Here is a 15,287-nt window from a genome sequence, read left to right as displayed (position 1 = left end):
TTTTTTGTATGAGTTCTTATTTATTTTATTTCATTATCTTTTGTGTCCTCGTCCGCCGCGCGACTTCCTTTTCTATTTTGAATTTAGCTTTTTTTTTGGGAAACGAGGTGAGGCCCGAAGGAACGGTCCCGCCGATCGTGGGCGGCGTAGGAGAATAGGGTCGAGGACGATATCGGGCTTCACTTTCGGCTCTCCCCCTCTTTTTTTTTAATTTAGTTTTTGAATTCAATTTACTTTTCGAGAGTTTTCCTTTTTTTGTCGCGGCGAGGGCACAACCCTTCATTTTTGTTCATAATTATTGAGTGTGAGAAACGTTTTTATTATCAAATAATCAGATTTGTACGTGTGCAGAACGGGGTGAAAATATATTCATTTCGTTGAAACCACTCGGAGTTTTCTTTCTTCCGATTATCACCACCCACCCTCACATTTAGGTTGTACTCTCGAGCAGTCTCCTGTGCATCTCGACCCGAAGTCTGTTAAATCGTTATTTTGGGAAAATTTCACCATCAGGGAAAATAAATAACGTAACAGTACCTAACTAACAACAAACTGTTTATTGTTTTGCGCATTGCCCGAGCTTTTGGAAAAAAGACCCTACTTTCTGAAATGTTCTTACAGAGAAGTAGACACTAATTCTAAAGTTGTTTGTCATTTCAGAGTGAAATGGACCAAAAATATATGTCGTCAACACATAATGAATCAATGGATTTAGGCCCTCCTGATTCGCACGAGGCTATGAATAATCGAGAATTTGATTCGAGAGATAAAAGGAGTTACGAATTTTTAATGGGTCTAGTTAAAGATTCCAAGTACGAATCTACTAAAACAGATGTGTCTACAAATGACCTACACAAAATACAGGTTAGGAAATTTATGACAATTAAAAAGCTTTTTTTGTTCGACACTGTCAGAATTTGAGAATTTTCTCCTATGTGAACCAATTGTCAAAACGAAACGTCAAGCTAATTTTAAAGATTTTAAGCGATTTGGAGCCTTTAAGGGGCTCGTCGAACAAAAAAAACGTTCTATTCAACTCGTTCGTATGTCAATTGGGCTTTTTTGGCACTCGTGGGCCTTTAAAACGCTCGTTTCACTCGCGTTTTAAACTGGCCCACTCGTGCCAAAAACCACAATTTACACAAGGCCTCGTCAAATAAACCACTATTTCGTCTACAATATCTTAATTTTTATATTGTAATGTTACTCATTTTAAATATTATTTTCAGGGTGAAAGTGAAAATGCAACTGCGAGTGAACTTCTTCTTGAACTTATGATCAAAATTGCCGCTCATCCAGACCAATGGAACAAAGTTCATAAACTATTAGGTTTGTACCGCTAGTGACACAAGTTTTGTCATAACGTTTCTTTTGATTGTTTTAAATTTCTTGTTAGACAGTCTACAAATGTTTCAAACAAGATGCTATGGGAGTGAAAAATTTGGCATTAAATCATTTTTTGTTTTACACTGTCAGAATTTGAGAGTGTTCTCCTGTGTGAACGGATTTTGATAAATGTCACAACTTGTCAAAATGAAACGTCAAGCTAATTTACACACGAAGTCCTTAAATAAATTACTATTATGTTAGTTTAATAGTACCGGGTGTTTTTTTAAATTTGGCGTCGAAGTAGGCGTTGAACTGTCGAGTGTGAACGCACTATACAGGTTACGGGTCACGGATTTACACGAGTGGTGCGATTTCAATCGACTCTCCAACGCCTACTTCGACGCCAAATTTAAAAATACCCTTTATATTATACATCAAGGTGTATAGGATTTGCGGAACTGAAGGGGAAACAATTCAACACATCATTTCTTCTTGCACCGTTTTGGCTCAAAGCGAATATAAGAAACGTCATGATATATTCGCTAAAATTATACACGTGAATTTAGCTGTTAAATTCAATTTATTAAAGAATACACAACCACATTATAGTTATACACCAGAAAGTTGTTTGGAAAATGACAATTACAAATTATATTTTGATCGAACAGTTTTAACTGACATTCAAATTAAGCATAACAGACCAGATATTATTATTTTAAATAAACAACAAAAGCAAGCATATCTTTTAGATATAGCTGTTCAAATTCACATAACATAACACAGACATATAACACAAAAATTAATAAATATTTAGAGCTCTCCGTTGCTATGAGAAATCTTTGGTGTTTAGAAAAAAATTCGATTTTACTCTCTTTTTAAAAATTTACAAATTCTGGATTTACGTAACACATTGGTAGTTGAAATTCGAAAAGGTATATAATTATACTCATGTCATATCGTGAGGAAGTTCCTTAACATTGACACAGAACATAATAACACACAACAAAGTCAAAATGTGGAGGCGAGACGCCGGTAATTATGTTGATTAGCACTTGATAGTAATATCCGCAATAGTGTATGTACTCCGGCAAAATTGCCGTGCCGCCGGGTGGTGGAGGGTTAGAGAAAAACCAAGGTCAATAATGAACAGCCGTTACGTAGCAACGAAAGATTTTCGTTGATTTCATTGGTTAACGTAGACGATTTTCATAACAACCGTTGAAAAATGAGAACTCGGATCGTCGCATCGGGCAAAATCATTTAATTAATATGTAATTATTATCAGAAGGGGTTTTAACGTATCTAGTAGTGAAAAAAATAGTATATAAACCACGGTGGAGAAGTCCCTTATAGCCTTCGCGCCTTACCTACATCCCTCGGCGAGCCTCGGGATGTAATCTTGGCGCTCTGGCTATAATCATGAACTTCTCCACCTTGGTGTATAATATACTATTGTCGATCCGAGTTCTCATTTTTCAACGGTTGCTATGAAAATCGTCTACGTTAACCAATGAAATCAACGAAAATCTTTCGTTGCTAGGTGACGGCTGTTCATTATTGACCTTGGTTAATAATAAAAAAATTATTAACCTTGGGAGTGAAATTCTACTTCTGGGGTCGGTTCGAGCGTCAATAATGACGCCTTCTGAGACTAGTAGTGAAAAAAATATAAAAAATTTAAAATCGCGACAATTAAGTCCAAATAAAAAATAGTAATTTAAAGGCCCACGAGTGCCAAAAAGGCCCAATTTACACATGAACGAATTGAATACAACGTTTTTTTGTTCGACGAGCCCCTTAAAGGCTCCAAATCGCTTAAAATCTTTAAAATTAGCTTGACGTTTCGTTTTGACAAGTTGTGACATTTATCAAAATCCGTTCACACAGGAGAAAATTCTCAAATTCTGACAATGTCGAACAAAATAGTTATTTATGTATTAATGGCGTAAAGTAGGCGTTTTTGGCCCGCGGAGTGAGATTAGAGCCCGAGGCGAAGCCAAGGGCTCTAACACGATAAGGGCCAAAAATGCCCTTTACGCCTGTCATACATACAAAATTTTTTGCACGAGACACTGCTAATACATTCCTAAATGAAAAAAAAAAATGCATTTGGGACGATACAATAGCACCCGGGCCCCGTCTTGGAAGGTCCTGTATATCCATAGTAATATGTTATTTATAAATTTAAATGAAAACCACAATTAAAACGTGAAAGTTTCAGTTTATTTGTGTAAATAACGCAGCTTAATTATGTTACAAGGCGAAGAAAATGATAGCTGCTGTACACCATCCGATGTGGCAAAAGCTGCAAATTCAGCAGCCTTGAATTTATTGCCTTTAATGTCAACGAAAATTTATAAAAAGACATATGGCCCTAGGGCTGAAAACCGGCCCTAGGGCTGAAAAGTGCTATTTTACGCCCGCTAACAGCGTCTTAAAATTCAAGTTCACGCCCGCTCGTGCAAAAAAATATATTTTTAACTGAAAAATGTTTTTCCTTTTCCAGAGAATATCGACAGTGACATAATGGCATCTAAAAAAATTATAGAAGACTTACAACACACCGAGGGCAAAACAGAATCGAAAGTAATTAATAGCTTAATTCCTCCCATTTCCATTACAAAAAAACAGAAAGAAAGAACAAGCAACAAAACGGAAAATTTTCAAATTCATAATGAGTGGCCAATATTTCAGAGTGGACTGAAACTGAACAAAGAAACACCGGAAAATTATCGCCCACAGAGTAGTTCTCAGAAAACTTATCCCAAAACATTTGCATATCATAGGGTTACAGGACGGCCTCTGTACCTTCATAAAAATCCGAAAGCTTACATTGCCGTATCGGTTATAGCACCAAAACCAATAAGCACCAGATCTAAAGACGATGATCTGATTTTAGAGAAAGAATTGAGGCAATTAAAGCCGTGGACGCACAACCAAAATTTAAAAAATATGGCTTCGTTAAGGTCCAGATGGGTTATACAAAGAGACGACAACATAGACAATTTAGTAGTAGCATAGGTTTTACAAATACAATGTATTGATAAAAAACAGTGACAGCTAAAATAGATTTTTGTGAAAAATAATGATCTAGGTCAGAATATAAATTTTTCTTTAGAATACAATTTCAGTAGTTATATATTTTACTGATGTGCATTAAAACACTAATTAACAACATAAATGAGTATTTGTTTTTGTGAATTATACTTTTGTATTTTTTTAACGTTTTTTGATTTTGTCACTATAATCTTACGTACGGTTGCGATCAATAAATTTTGGACACTAGTGTCATACATTCTAAAATGACCTTTATGTATTAATAACCTTAATTTTGATTGTTGTGTCAATTTTGAAAATGTGAATGTCGGATTTACCGACAATACATTCAAGAAGTTTTAAAAATCAGACAAATGGAATAGAACAATGTAACACAGACATATAACACAAAAATTAATAAATATTTAGAACACTCCGTTGCTATGAGAAATCTTTGGTGTTAAGAAAAAATTACGATTTTACCACTTGTAATTTCAGCAACGGGAATAGTACCGCAATCTTTTTAAAAATTTTGGACTTGGAGAACACATTGGTAGTTGAAATTCAAAAAGGTATATTATTATACTCATGTCATATCGTGAGGAAATTCCTTAACATTGACACAGAACATAAAACACAAAAAAGTCAAAATGTGGAGGCGAGACGCCGGTAATTATGTTGAGAATCTCCGAACTCCGAATTGTTTGAATAGCAACGAATCACAATTTAATTAAGCGGAAATTTTCCCTAGGGAACATTTCCGATATAATTTACCTAGGGAAAAGTTTTTTTCGGGCGATTCTCTTCCGAATATGCCTCGAGACAGATATATATCGCCAGAAATTTTTTCTTGCAGTCCAACACTCGTCTTTGTCGCTCAAAATTACCCTCGGGCTAGCGCCCTCGTCTAATTTTTTCGCTCAAACACTCGTATGTCAGGACTGCTCGAAAAAATTTCCGGCAATATATCTGTCCCTTGGTATATTATATGTATATGATAAGCACTGCACTATTACTTGATAGTAGTATCTGTAATAGTGTACGTACTCCGGCAAAATTGCCGTGCCGGTGGTGGAGGGTTAAGAAAACTATAAACTTAATATTTTATCATCGCTCACATTGACAAATTGTAGATAAATTTGACAACAATTTCATCATTCATATGTGACATTTCAACAAAGCATGATTTCGAGTAATTGTTTCCATGACAGCAAAATGATGTCCAAAATTTAATGATCGCAATAGTAGGTACCTATAGTAAAATTTATTCGGAAGATAGAATAGTACATTCTTCAACTCGCGTATAATGATGGCTTTGGCTATTATTCAAGACAATGAAAATTCCAACACGAGCCGTAGGCGAGTGGTGGAAGCGTCCGAGTGAATAATAGCCATCATACGCGAGTTGAAGACTACTTTCTTCACGACTACACCAAGAAAAAACAATCTTTGAAAATTGAATTGAATTTGACTTTTAATATTTGACAATTAAAATTGTGCCTCGCTTGGCGGTTGCTACGCGATGGGCGACTTATTGTTTACAAACGCATCCGATTGGCGATTGTCGGTGATAGATTGCAAATACGAGGAATGTGATTGGCCGACAGCCGTGGGTTTTAGTATTTTCTATCACTGAGTGTGGAATTGATATCATTCTTTCGTTGAATATCCAACAAGAATGCATTCATTCTTCAATAGTCGTGGAGAAATAATTATAATAAATGACAAAATCGAGAGTTCTTTTTAAATTTAATCGATGTGTCGATAGCAGGACAAAGTAGTGTTTCACAACACTCTTAATATATCGCGATGTTAATTTAATTTTATTTATTAATACGTTATTTACTTATGTTCGTATATATAGAATAGAAAAATGAAATTGTAAATTATTTTTTATTAATAAATAACATATTTGAAAGTATTTTAACTACTTACTAAAATTAAAATATATAGTCTCTTTTTCATAATTTCTGTTCTTTGTTGTGATTGGAATAATCCCCGTTCCTAATAACACAATTAATAGTTATTTAACAAACTAGTTTGTTAATGAAGGCGATTAATAATCGAAACTGTTGAAAGGACGAACGAGTGCAGCGAGTGAATGCCTTTAATAGTTGAGATTATTAATCGCCCATTAACAAACGAGTTGATTACAAAATTTTTTCGTTGACCGCAAACTTTTTTTTTGACAATCCAACTCGAAAATTTTTAACCAATCGAATTGCAGCATTTTTCAAATTTGGACCAATCAAATTGATTTATAGTGAAAAAACACCGAGTAGAGTGAAAAAACAACCAGCTGAGTGAAAAAACAACTAGTGGTTTTTCAGCGAAAAAATTTATGTCAAAATGAAACGTCAAATTTATTAGGTCAACTCAATAAAAATTTTCTCGGTGGATTGTCAAGTCGAATACAATTCGTGGTCTAATTTTTTCTGCAAAATTTGTCATTTAAGACATTCGTAGCTTTTGCTTTTGGAAAATTACACTCGTCTCCTTCGTCGACTCGTGTAATTTTCGTTGCAAAAGCTACTCGTGTCTTAAATGACAAATTTTGTCGGAAAAAATTAGACCACTTATTGTATTATATATGACAAAATTTCAAATTAAAGCCAAATTAAAACCAATTTCATCTTTTCGATAAAGATGAGACCTTATAAAATACCTTCATCCTTTTTTGTCCTCAGGGCAGGCCATTTTTAAATTTTTCAACACTTTCTATTCACTTTTCCACAAAGAGTGTCAGAAGACGTCAACTCCATTCACATTCAATTTCACGTAAAAATCATGGTTGCTAAAGGTGCAAATCCACGATGAGATATTTTCATGCAATTTTGGTCTCATGATACAAACATTTCACGAACAACTTGCAGGAGACAATATCTCGTGTTATGTTTCAGTGTTTCATGTCTCTCACGACTCACGAGTGTTTCCACAATGAAATTTAGTTGTTCGTGAAATTTTTGTATCATGAGACCAAAATTGCATGAAAATATCTCATCGTGGATTTGCACCTTAAGAAAACCTAGTTACTTTTGAAAAATATGACATGCGAATTACATATAACCAAAAAAGTCGGCTTTTGAAAAAGTGAATTTGTAATTGTGCAGTTATGGAGCTATAAAGTATAGAAAACCCTGCTGCACTACCTGCTGCAGTGTTGGTAAGTGCAAACAATGCATGTTCGAGGTTATTTATACATCAAAATATCATCAAAACGTCAAAATCGCAAAAATCGTTGATTAATGAAAAATAGTGTATTAATGAGGTCCATTAATACACTATACATATTTTAGACAAAATAATTCATTAATATTGAAATTAACAAGCGGTCAACGGAAAAAATTTATAAAATGCACATAAATAGAAAGTACAATGTACTTACGCTACTTTTTGTAGATAGCTGCATCTAAACCTAAAAAAGTACCTAATGTTTACTATCGAAACACTTGCAAAACCGTCACAGTATGTGTCATATCATTAAATTTACAAGACACATTAAAATTTTCTATACGAAATGTGTAACAGTTATTCGGCTTTCTTTCTCTCACGTACACCGATCTGGGATCTTCTCTAAGAACATTTACAATAATTTTTTTTCTCTCTTCATTCTAAAATTTTGCTGTATATTACAAAGGCTTTTAAAAACTATCAAGTTTTACTTCATTTTCTAGCTGACTTATTTGAGATAAGGCTTGTTCTGCAAAAACCACAGTCAGTGTCTTAACTGCTGAATGATCGATCCACAGTGGTATTCGAACGTCACTTTTTGATGCTCCTATCGTATGTCCTTCACTTGAAGTTGCTACATTACTGTTTTCAACAATATTTCTTCATTAGATATTATTTATGAAATTTATGATTAAAAAAGCGAATCACAGTCAAATTGTACATACAATTATAAAGCAGTATTATAACTATGTAGTTGAAGTGACCAAAGATCATTTATTTTTTAATTTTAATCTTGTTGATGAAAAAATGAAAATATGTAATTGTTAAATCACCTTGTATCTGGTAGTTCATCCTTCACTTCTGAACATAATCTTTCTGTAAAAAACGGCTCGCTAACTCTACTACTATTTTTTGCAATTTGCGTAACATGAATATTACTTTTATCCAATTGTTGCATAAAAGTTTCTTCTTTTCTAGTTTTAGTTTCTAAGGACTCTGACCAATTCATAGCAGAGGGATTATCGTAACGTGGGATGTACGGTTTTATATCAAATACAGGAGTTTTATCAATCATGTCAACTCCGTAAAAATAAATGTTGTTTTCCACAATTTTGTGGATTTTTACCAGAGATAAGCCGATAGGATTTGGTCGATGAGGTGATCTCGTTGCAAATACTCCTGTCCTACATCCATTCAGGCGTGGAGGCGAAACCTTCGCCATCACATGAGTACTACTGTTTTTGTGAAAATGAAATAAGATCCTAAAATTACAAAATATTACACAAAAATACATTTTTCCTTCTTTATTAGAAGCCAAATTCATTGTTAGACTACGTCCACTGATAGAATGCATTTTTTTAAATATCCTTAGATAACAAAATCCCCAAACCATAACATTAAAATATTAAGAAATTATCATAGATTGTGTTGGTAATACGGTGCGATCAATTAAAAAATAAATCGAGTCGGCGTGTTACCAATGGCAACCCATGCTACAGCATAGGCTCCCAAGCAAACTCGATTTATTTTTTAAATGATCGCTCGGTATCTTGAAGCCATGGCCAACTGTATCAAAACGCTAAGCGCTTATTATGGCCGTCCCACTTGGTTTGAAAAAGTCGTGGAGCGTACGTACAGTGGCGCCCTCTAAATTAACATTAGGAACTGATTTGAAAACGAAATTGTCACAATGACATTAATCAAAACTTAAAACAGAAATACTGGGAAAAAAGGTTAGGGATGGATGGTCAATATGATTTTTTAACGTTCCGCTGGAAAGATTTTTAAATTAAGCTACATTTAATGCATGATTGTCAGTAACAAGCCAAAGAACAATGAAACCAAAATCTGTAAAAATTGTGCCGTTGAATGGAAAAAGTACCCTGCAGGAATTATGTATCTAGTTGATAACCCGTGGATAACATAGCAGAGCATTTTGTTGGCTGTGCAAGGTCTTTCACCAATGGTTTCAAATTGAAGGAATAAATGTATGTACCTCCCAATTCACAGTCTATGTAGGTACCTCCCAATTCACAGTCTATGTCTACAGATAAATCTTTAACAGTAGGGAGAGGTATAAGTATATTCAAAACTGGAGTCAACAAATTGTATTACTCCTCCATGGATGTGGTTTTTTCTAGCAAAGTATTCAGCTATTGAATAACAACCCACTTTAAAACAATTCGCCTCAGACTCAACCAGCCAGTGTTCTTCGAAACATAAAATATCAAATTTATTGATTTCTAATATATCCTCAAGTTCCTGAATTTTATTTCTTAAACACTGGATGTTCAAAAAAAGGATACTTATTTTCACAACACTACAGCACATTGATTGCTATACAGAGTACCGCGTTTTGCTTTTAGTAATAAACGTATCGATACATTTTTAAAGCTTTTATTACAAATTTGGGATCTCATCCTGTGTCAGCTCCTCCCTTATGCATTTTCCTTTAAACTTAATGTTTCTTTTTGGTAAATGACTTGTTGGCCCCTGGTAACTTATTTGCTAGCTGGGTCAGCAAACCTTTGTATTTACATATTAAGTCCATTTGGGTTATCCTCTGCAACCATGAAAATTTTATTCCATTCTAGGAAATTTACCATTTTCTTGTTGAACTTTTTCCACAGGTGACAATCTTTTTGATGTGCTCACTTATTCTAATGCTGACACGAGTCACATTATCCAAGAACACAATGTATTCAGAAAAATACTAAATTCGAATTAAAACATTTTGAGGTTATGTCTGATATTTTGAAGCAATTGAAGTTGGTTTTATTTTGGTTTTTAAAGCTATTGACAGAACCGTTGTCTGCGCTGATTTTCTCTACTTCTAGTCTGTGCAATAGAGCAAGGTCGTACGCCGGCCAAACTAAAAACGCTATGAGATGGCGCTATAAACTGAGGAATTGTAGGTCTCTGCAAAATTTTGACCCATCGTTGGAGGTAGATATTATTTTTTTTCGGTCAAAATTATTCATGAAAACTGTTTTTACTGAGATGTTCTGCCATGAACTTTGATTTCTGACATTTTTGACGCGTTTATTTGACGTTTAATGTTAACAGCGAATGTGGAACCTGTGGTGAAAACGACAAACCTCAATTTACAGTTTTCTGTAAGTCCCAGACCCACAGCGCCTCCAGTCTCACCAAAAACGTATTGCACAGACTATAATGAGATCAGCGCAGACAACGGACAGAACACCTTACCTATTATACAGGTGTCCCAAAAATGGCGTACTAACTACTTACTACCGTATCCAGGAGGTTTAAATGTACACAAAAAAAAATATGGAAAAAAATAAATTATTATTTTTATTATTAACGGTAATACAATGTAAACAAAGATGTACTCGTACATCATTACCTAGCAATGTTACCGTAGTGGATTTAAAATAATTTTTTCGATTTCCAAAGCTTCTAAATTCACTATTGTGCAGGATTAGATATTGGTAGTGAGTAATCTTGTACTTTGTGATAATATGTACGATTAGAGGTAGCTGTCATGACAATTTAATACATATATTTCAAAATAATTTTCCTGTTAAGTGCCACTTTCAAGGACCGCCAAATCAGCAATTAAGTCCAATAGAATGTTTACGGTAGTCTCTTCTATATACACCGTAGTGCACCGTTAGTACGCCATTTTTGGGATATCCTGTATGTATGTTTCTTATTTTACACTCTTACTATTTTTATTATTTTGCTACTGCATGCAGTTAACACTTGCAGTTAATTTATTTACTTATAAAATTTGACATGGACATAACCAATAACAGAAAAAAAGACGTTTGTCATTCGTTGTCCTTAACCTTTAGTTCAAATAATCGTCACTTGTCTCTACTGATTTTTTTAAATGTCAAGAACAATTTTTCTTACGGAGAAATCATCGAGTGGGGCGGCCATAATAAGCGCTTAGCGTTTTGAACTTTTGATACAGCTGGCCATGCTTGAAGCATTCGCGCCACTGATTCTCATTGGTTGTTATGAAACCCACGCGACACTGTCAGAATTTGAGAATTTTCTCCTATGTGAACGAATTTTGATAAATGTCACAACTTGTCAAAACGAAACGTCACTCGCGTTTTAAAATGGCCCACATACAACGTTTTTTTGTTTGACGAGCCCCTTAAAGGCTCCAAATCGCTTAAAACCTTTAAAATTAGCTTGACCTTTCGTTTTGACAAGTTGTGACATTTATCAAAATCCGTTCACATAGGAGAAAATTCTCAAATTCTGACAGTGTCGAACAAAAAATAAATTATATGACATTTCAAATTTGACATTGTCAGTTCTGTCAAGTGGTTTAAGCATTTAGATTTGCGATTTTTCATCTTTAGAGCTTTGTTTTGCGATTCTCTGGTTTTATAGCTATTTATGCACCAAGGGCGTTACAACGATGATTACGCCCGGAGAACGATGAATCCAGCTCGAGGGCTTTAGCCCGAGAGATGGATATCGATCGATGGGCGTAATCATTCGGTGAGGCCGTGGTGCATACAAGATTTTATTTTTCACTATACGTGTTCTTAAAAAAAAAAATGGCATCTTTGCAATTATGAATTGATGAGGGCGTTATGAATTCATTACGCCCGTTTATTCTTATTACGCCCGCTTATTCTTATTACGCCCTGTTTTATTCCCCGGTTGTTATGGACATGTTTACGTATTTCGTATCCTAGGAGTTATCATGCAATTATACTAAAGTGAAAAATAAAAAGTTATTCGTTTTGATCGTGTTGCTGTTTTGATCTGTTCCGTTGCGATTTTTTGTTAATTTTTTTAAATTTGTGAAGTGAATGCGTGCCTCAAGAAACTAGCATTATGAACACTTTAAGTGACATTACAAACATCGAAAATGATACGGAGGTAATTTTTGTTCATGCATTAAATAAACTCAAGAGCATAACTATAGCACCACCCCCGATTTTCCAGATTTTTTCCCTAAACCTTTAGTTAAGATAATATGGCTTTAGGGAATCATAAAACAATCAAAAAGAATAATAATCAGCAAGTGTAGTGCCAGTTGTGGACAAATTGTGTGATTTATTGCAGAAAAACTGAAAATTCAAATGTGCATAACTATAGCACCATGCAATTTTAAATAACAAAAGTAAATAAAATGAAAGATGACTGTGGCCCGGGCCATGCCACGACTATCTAACATAAACAATCGATAAATTGTTATCAACAATTGTCATTAATTCGTTAGAGTCAAGTTCAAAATGCCTCGTGGTTGTTATTTTTCTGAGTTGGAAAAGGGTAAAATTTTGGTTTTTCAAAATGAAGGGCGAAATCTGTTGAAGAATTAATTGAACGATTCCGCAAAGTTGTGTCAAATTATTTAAGCAACTCTGCTGAATATGGCACAAACAAAAAGGGCAGCCCAAGGAAAAGCGGTTTCGCCTAGGACTGTGAGAAGAATAATTGTCACAGCAAGCAACAGGTTGAAAAGTTGCCCAAGAATGTGGAGCGAATGTCTCACGATGGACAATTAGAAGGATTTTGAGTAAAAATGAACATATCGTACGTCAAAAATTGAAATAATCTCCAAGACTCCTTTTTAGACACAAAACCGCTAGGTTGGAATTTGTCCATCAGAACATGAACTGCCACTAGGAGAATTCAACCTAAGAATTTTCAAAAAATTTAAGTTTTTTTGAAGCATATTCATTTCAGATAATTTTTCCTGATGAAAAAATGTTTAAATTAGATGGACCAGACGGATTTTATTGCTATTGGAGAGATTTGAGAAAAGAACCGCAATACTTTTCCAAACGAAACTTTGGTAGTGGCACTCTAAAGGTGTGGGGAGCGTTCACCAAAACAGAGGTTCTAACGCTAGCTTACCTGTCAACACAAATGAATAGCAGGGAATATCCTGACGTTCTCGAAGAAGATTTGATACCTTTTTTAAACAACAACAACAATCAACAATTGCTATTCCAACAAGATAACGGCCAGAAACACGTCAGCAGAAAGTCGATCAGGTCGTTCGAAGTTCAAAATATCGATTTATTAGAGTAGTCCTCCTGTTCCCCGGACATGAACCCAATTAAAAACCTTTGGGGCACCTTGGTTCGTCGACTGTATCAGGATAACAAACACTACGAAACCATAAATGAACTCAAAATTGCTCTAAATGGTTGGACCAATTTAGAGCCTGAAACACATAACAATTTGGTAGACAGCGTGAACTCTAGAATCTTTAAGCTAATTAGGAAAAATGGGGGGGGGGGGGGCAACCCACCATTACTGACTTAAAAGAACGTTTTGTAAAAAAAAAAGTGGCATGTTATTTAAAATTGCGTGGTGCTATAGTTATGCACATTTGAATTTTCAGTTTTTCTGCAATAAATCACACAAATTGTTTACAACTGGCACTACACTTGCTGATTATTATTCTTTTTGATTCTTTTATGAGTCTCTAGAGCCATATTATCTTAACTAAAGGTTTGGGGAAAAAATCTGGAAAATCGGGGGTGGTGCTATAGTTATGCTCTTGAGTGTAGGAGTACATATTAAATAATCTCTTGCTTGTGTTTAGCCATTTCCGAAAAAAGCTGGATATTTTAATTTCAATAGTCAGCTTTTTCGGAAAATCGAAAATGTATTGTGGGTTGCATTTTTTATTCCGTCGGGCACATTATTACTCGTGAAATACCCTGTATTAATAAAACCTAATACATATATTACTCCTACTGTACTGAAGTTTTCTTTCGTCTTTCCTAAGTGCAGCAAACATGCAGAATAATAATAAAACATCATGTGTACCTAAACTTGCTCTTTCTATTTTTTTAAATTTCGGGCCGGTTCTATTTGTTGTAGCGTTGAGCGAACATTTATGTCAAGCAATCTATGAGTTTGTGTTCTGTGTCTATGAGTGGACAGAGTTTAGTTGTTACAAACATTTATAATGACCCCATACATACTACTCTACTGTTGGCAGATTTGACAAATTTTTCTATTGCATATTTTGACAATAATTAAGGCCCTGTGCATCAATCTAGGAATGAAGTTTTGTTTTATGTCCAAATATTTTAATGATATGGTTTAATCATTTTGAATCAATTTACTATTAAAAAAAAAAGTATATACCACATATGTGAGAATTCCTGAAGACCTTGCAGTGCATGGTGAGGATTTGTAAAAACATTATACTTCAATGACAACTTAGCAACAGCATTTGGGCATATAGCAGGTTGCCTTGGAGTTCCTCTTTTTTCTGGAAATTTGGTACTGATTATACCAATGTGTTTTATTAATACATCTGTGGATTCTGTGGACGCCGTTGTGACATTTTTTTCAATGTCTGTTGATTGAATAGTTTTAGTGTTATTGCAACCAACACACTTCCAATTCTTTAACTTTTCCTTGATATCATCACATCCATTCCGGTGGACAAAATTTAATGTCTTCACCTGTTTTCTAAAATGATTTTCTAGATTAAAATTAAATGTGTTTTTGGTCACTATAATATTACACATTCTCACCGTAAATTATTTATCTCCCGTCGAGCCAATTCCAATTGAGTCTTCAGATATTTAACATAACCCTCTTTTGCACATACACAATCTGACATTTTTGTCATTTGTTTTTTGTTATTAGAAATAGAATAGGTTATTAGCTCTTTTCAACACATGTCAAACAAGTTCGTTGCCTTTGCTACGTTCGCTATTATCTAAGATGGTCGCTCTATGCATCTCACTCTAAACCGTCGATCTGAGTCTGATCTGAGTAACATAGAACTA

General features: G+C 34.5%; 2 protein-coding genes across 6 annotated transcripts in view; one reads left to right on the top strand and one right to left on the bottom strand.

The window, feature by feature from the left end:
- Positions 1-6,286, top strand: part of LOC138123441 (uncharacterized) — a 24,876-nt gene extending 18,590 nt beyond the window's left edge. For all 4 annotated transcript variants that reach the window (XM_069038199.1, XM_069038198.1, XM_069038200.1 and 1 more), the window contains exons 3-5: positions 661-864; positions 1,230-1,329; positions 3,836-6,286. In XM_069038199.1, coding sequence (XP_068894300.1) covers positions 661-864; positions 1,230-1,329; positions 3,836-4,350 — 819 coding nt within the window. In that variant the 3' untranslated portion in view covers positions 4,351-6,286. The remainder of the gene's footprint in view (positions 1-660; positions 865-1,229; positions 1,330-3,835) is intronic.
- On the bottom strand, positions 6,240-15,287 carry LOC138123437 (tRNA (adenine(37)-N6)-methyltransferase-like). 2 transcript variants are annotated; one of them, XR_011156784.1, is made up of 6 exons: positions 15,030-15,286; positions 14,635-14,964; positions 8,370-8,798; positions 8,028-8,178; positions 7,751-7,976; positions 6,240-6,369 (listed from the first exon to the last, which is right to left on the bottom strand). XR_011156784.1 is itself a non-coding variant. In XM_069038193.1 (5 exons), exons 1-5 carry the CDS (start codon positions 15,125-15,127, stop codon positions 7,803-7,805), a joined length of 1,182 nt encoding a protein of 393 aa, XP_068894294.1. In that variant the 5' UTR covers positions 15,128-15,287; the 3' UTR covers positions 6,240-7,802. The 2 variants fall into 2 exon arrangements, 1 of the variants encoding a protein (XP_068894294.1); XM_069038193.1 differs by having other exon boundaries at positions 6,240-7,976; positions 15,030-15,287.

The sequence above is a fragment of the Tenebrio molitor genome, chromosome 2, assembly GCF_963966145.1.
Source record: "Tenebrio molitor chromosome 2, icTenMoli1.1, whole genome shotgun sequence".
NCBI lineage: Eukaryota > Metazoa > Arthropoda > Insecta > Coleoptera > Tenebrionidae > Tenebrio > Tenebrio molitor.
This window is presented reverse-complemented; position numbering and strand designations above follow the sequence as displayed.

Bases quoted from the DNA above. Each gene is read 5' to 3' on its own strand.
- LOC138123437 (XM_069038193.1), bottom strand. From the start codon at position 15,127: ATGACAAAAATGTCAGATTGTGTATGTGCAAAAGAGGGTTATGTTAAA. The intron at 14,965-15,029 runs GTGAGAATGTGT...AAATCATTTTAG, and splicing joins CGGGAGATAAATAATTTACG to AAAACAGGTGAAGACATTAA. The intron at 8,179-8,369 runs GTGATTTAACAA...TGTTGAAAACAG, and splicing joins GATGAACTACCAGATACAAG to TAATGTAGCAACTTCAAGTG.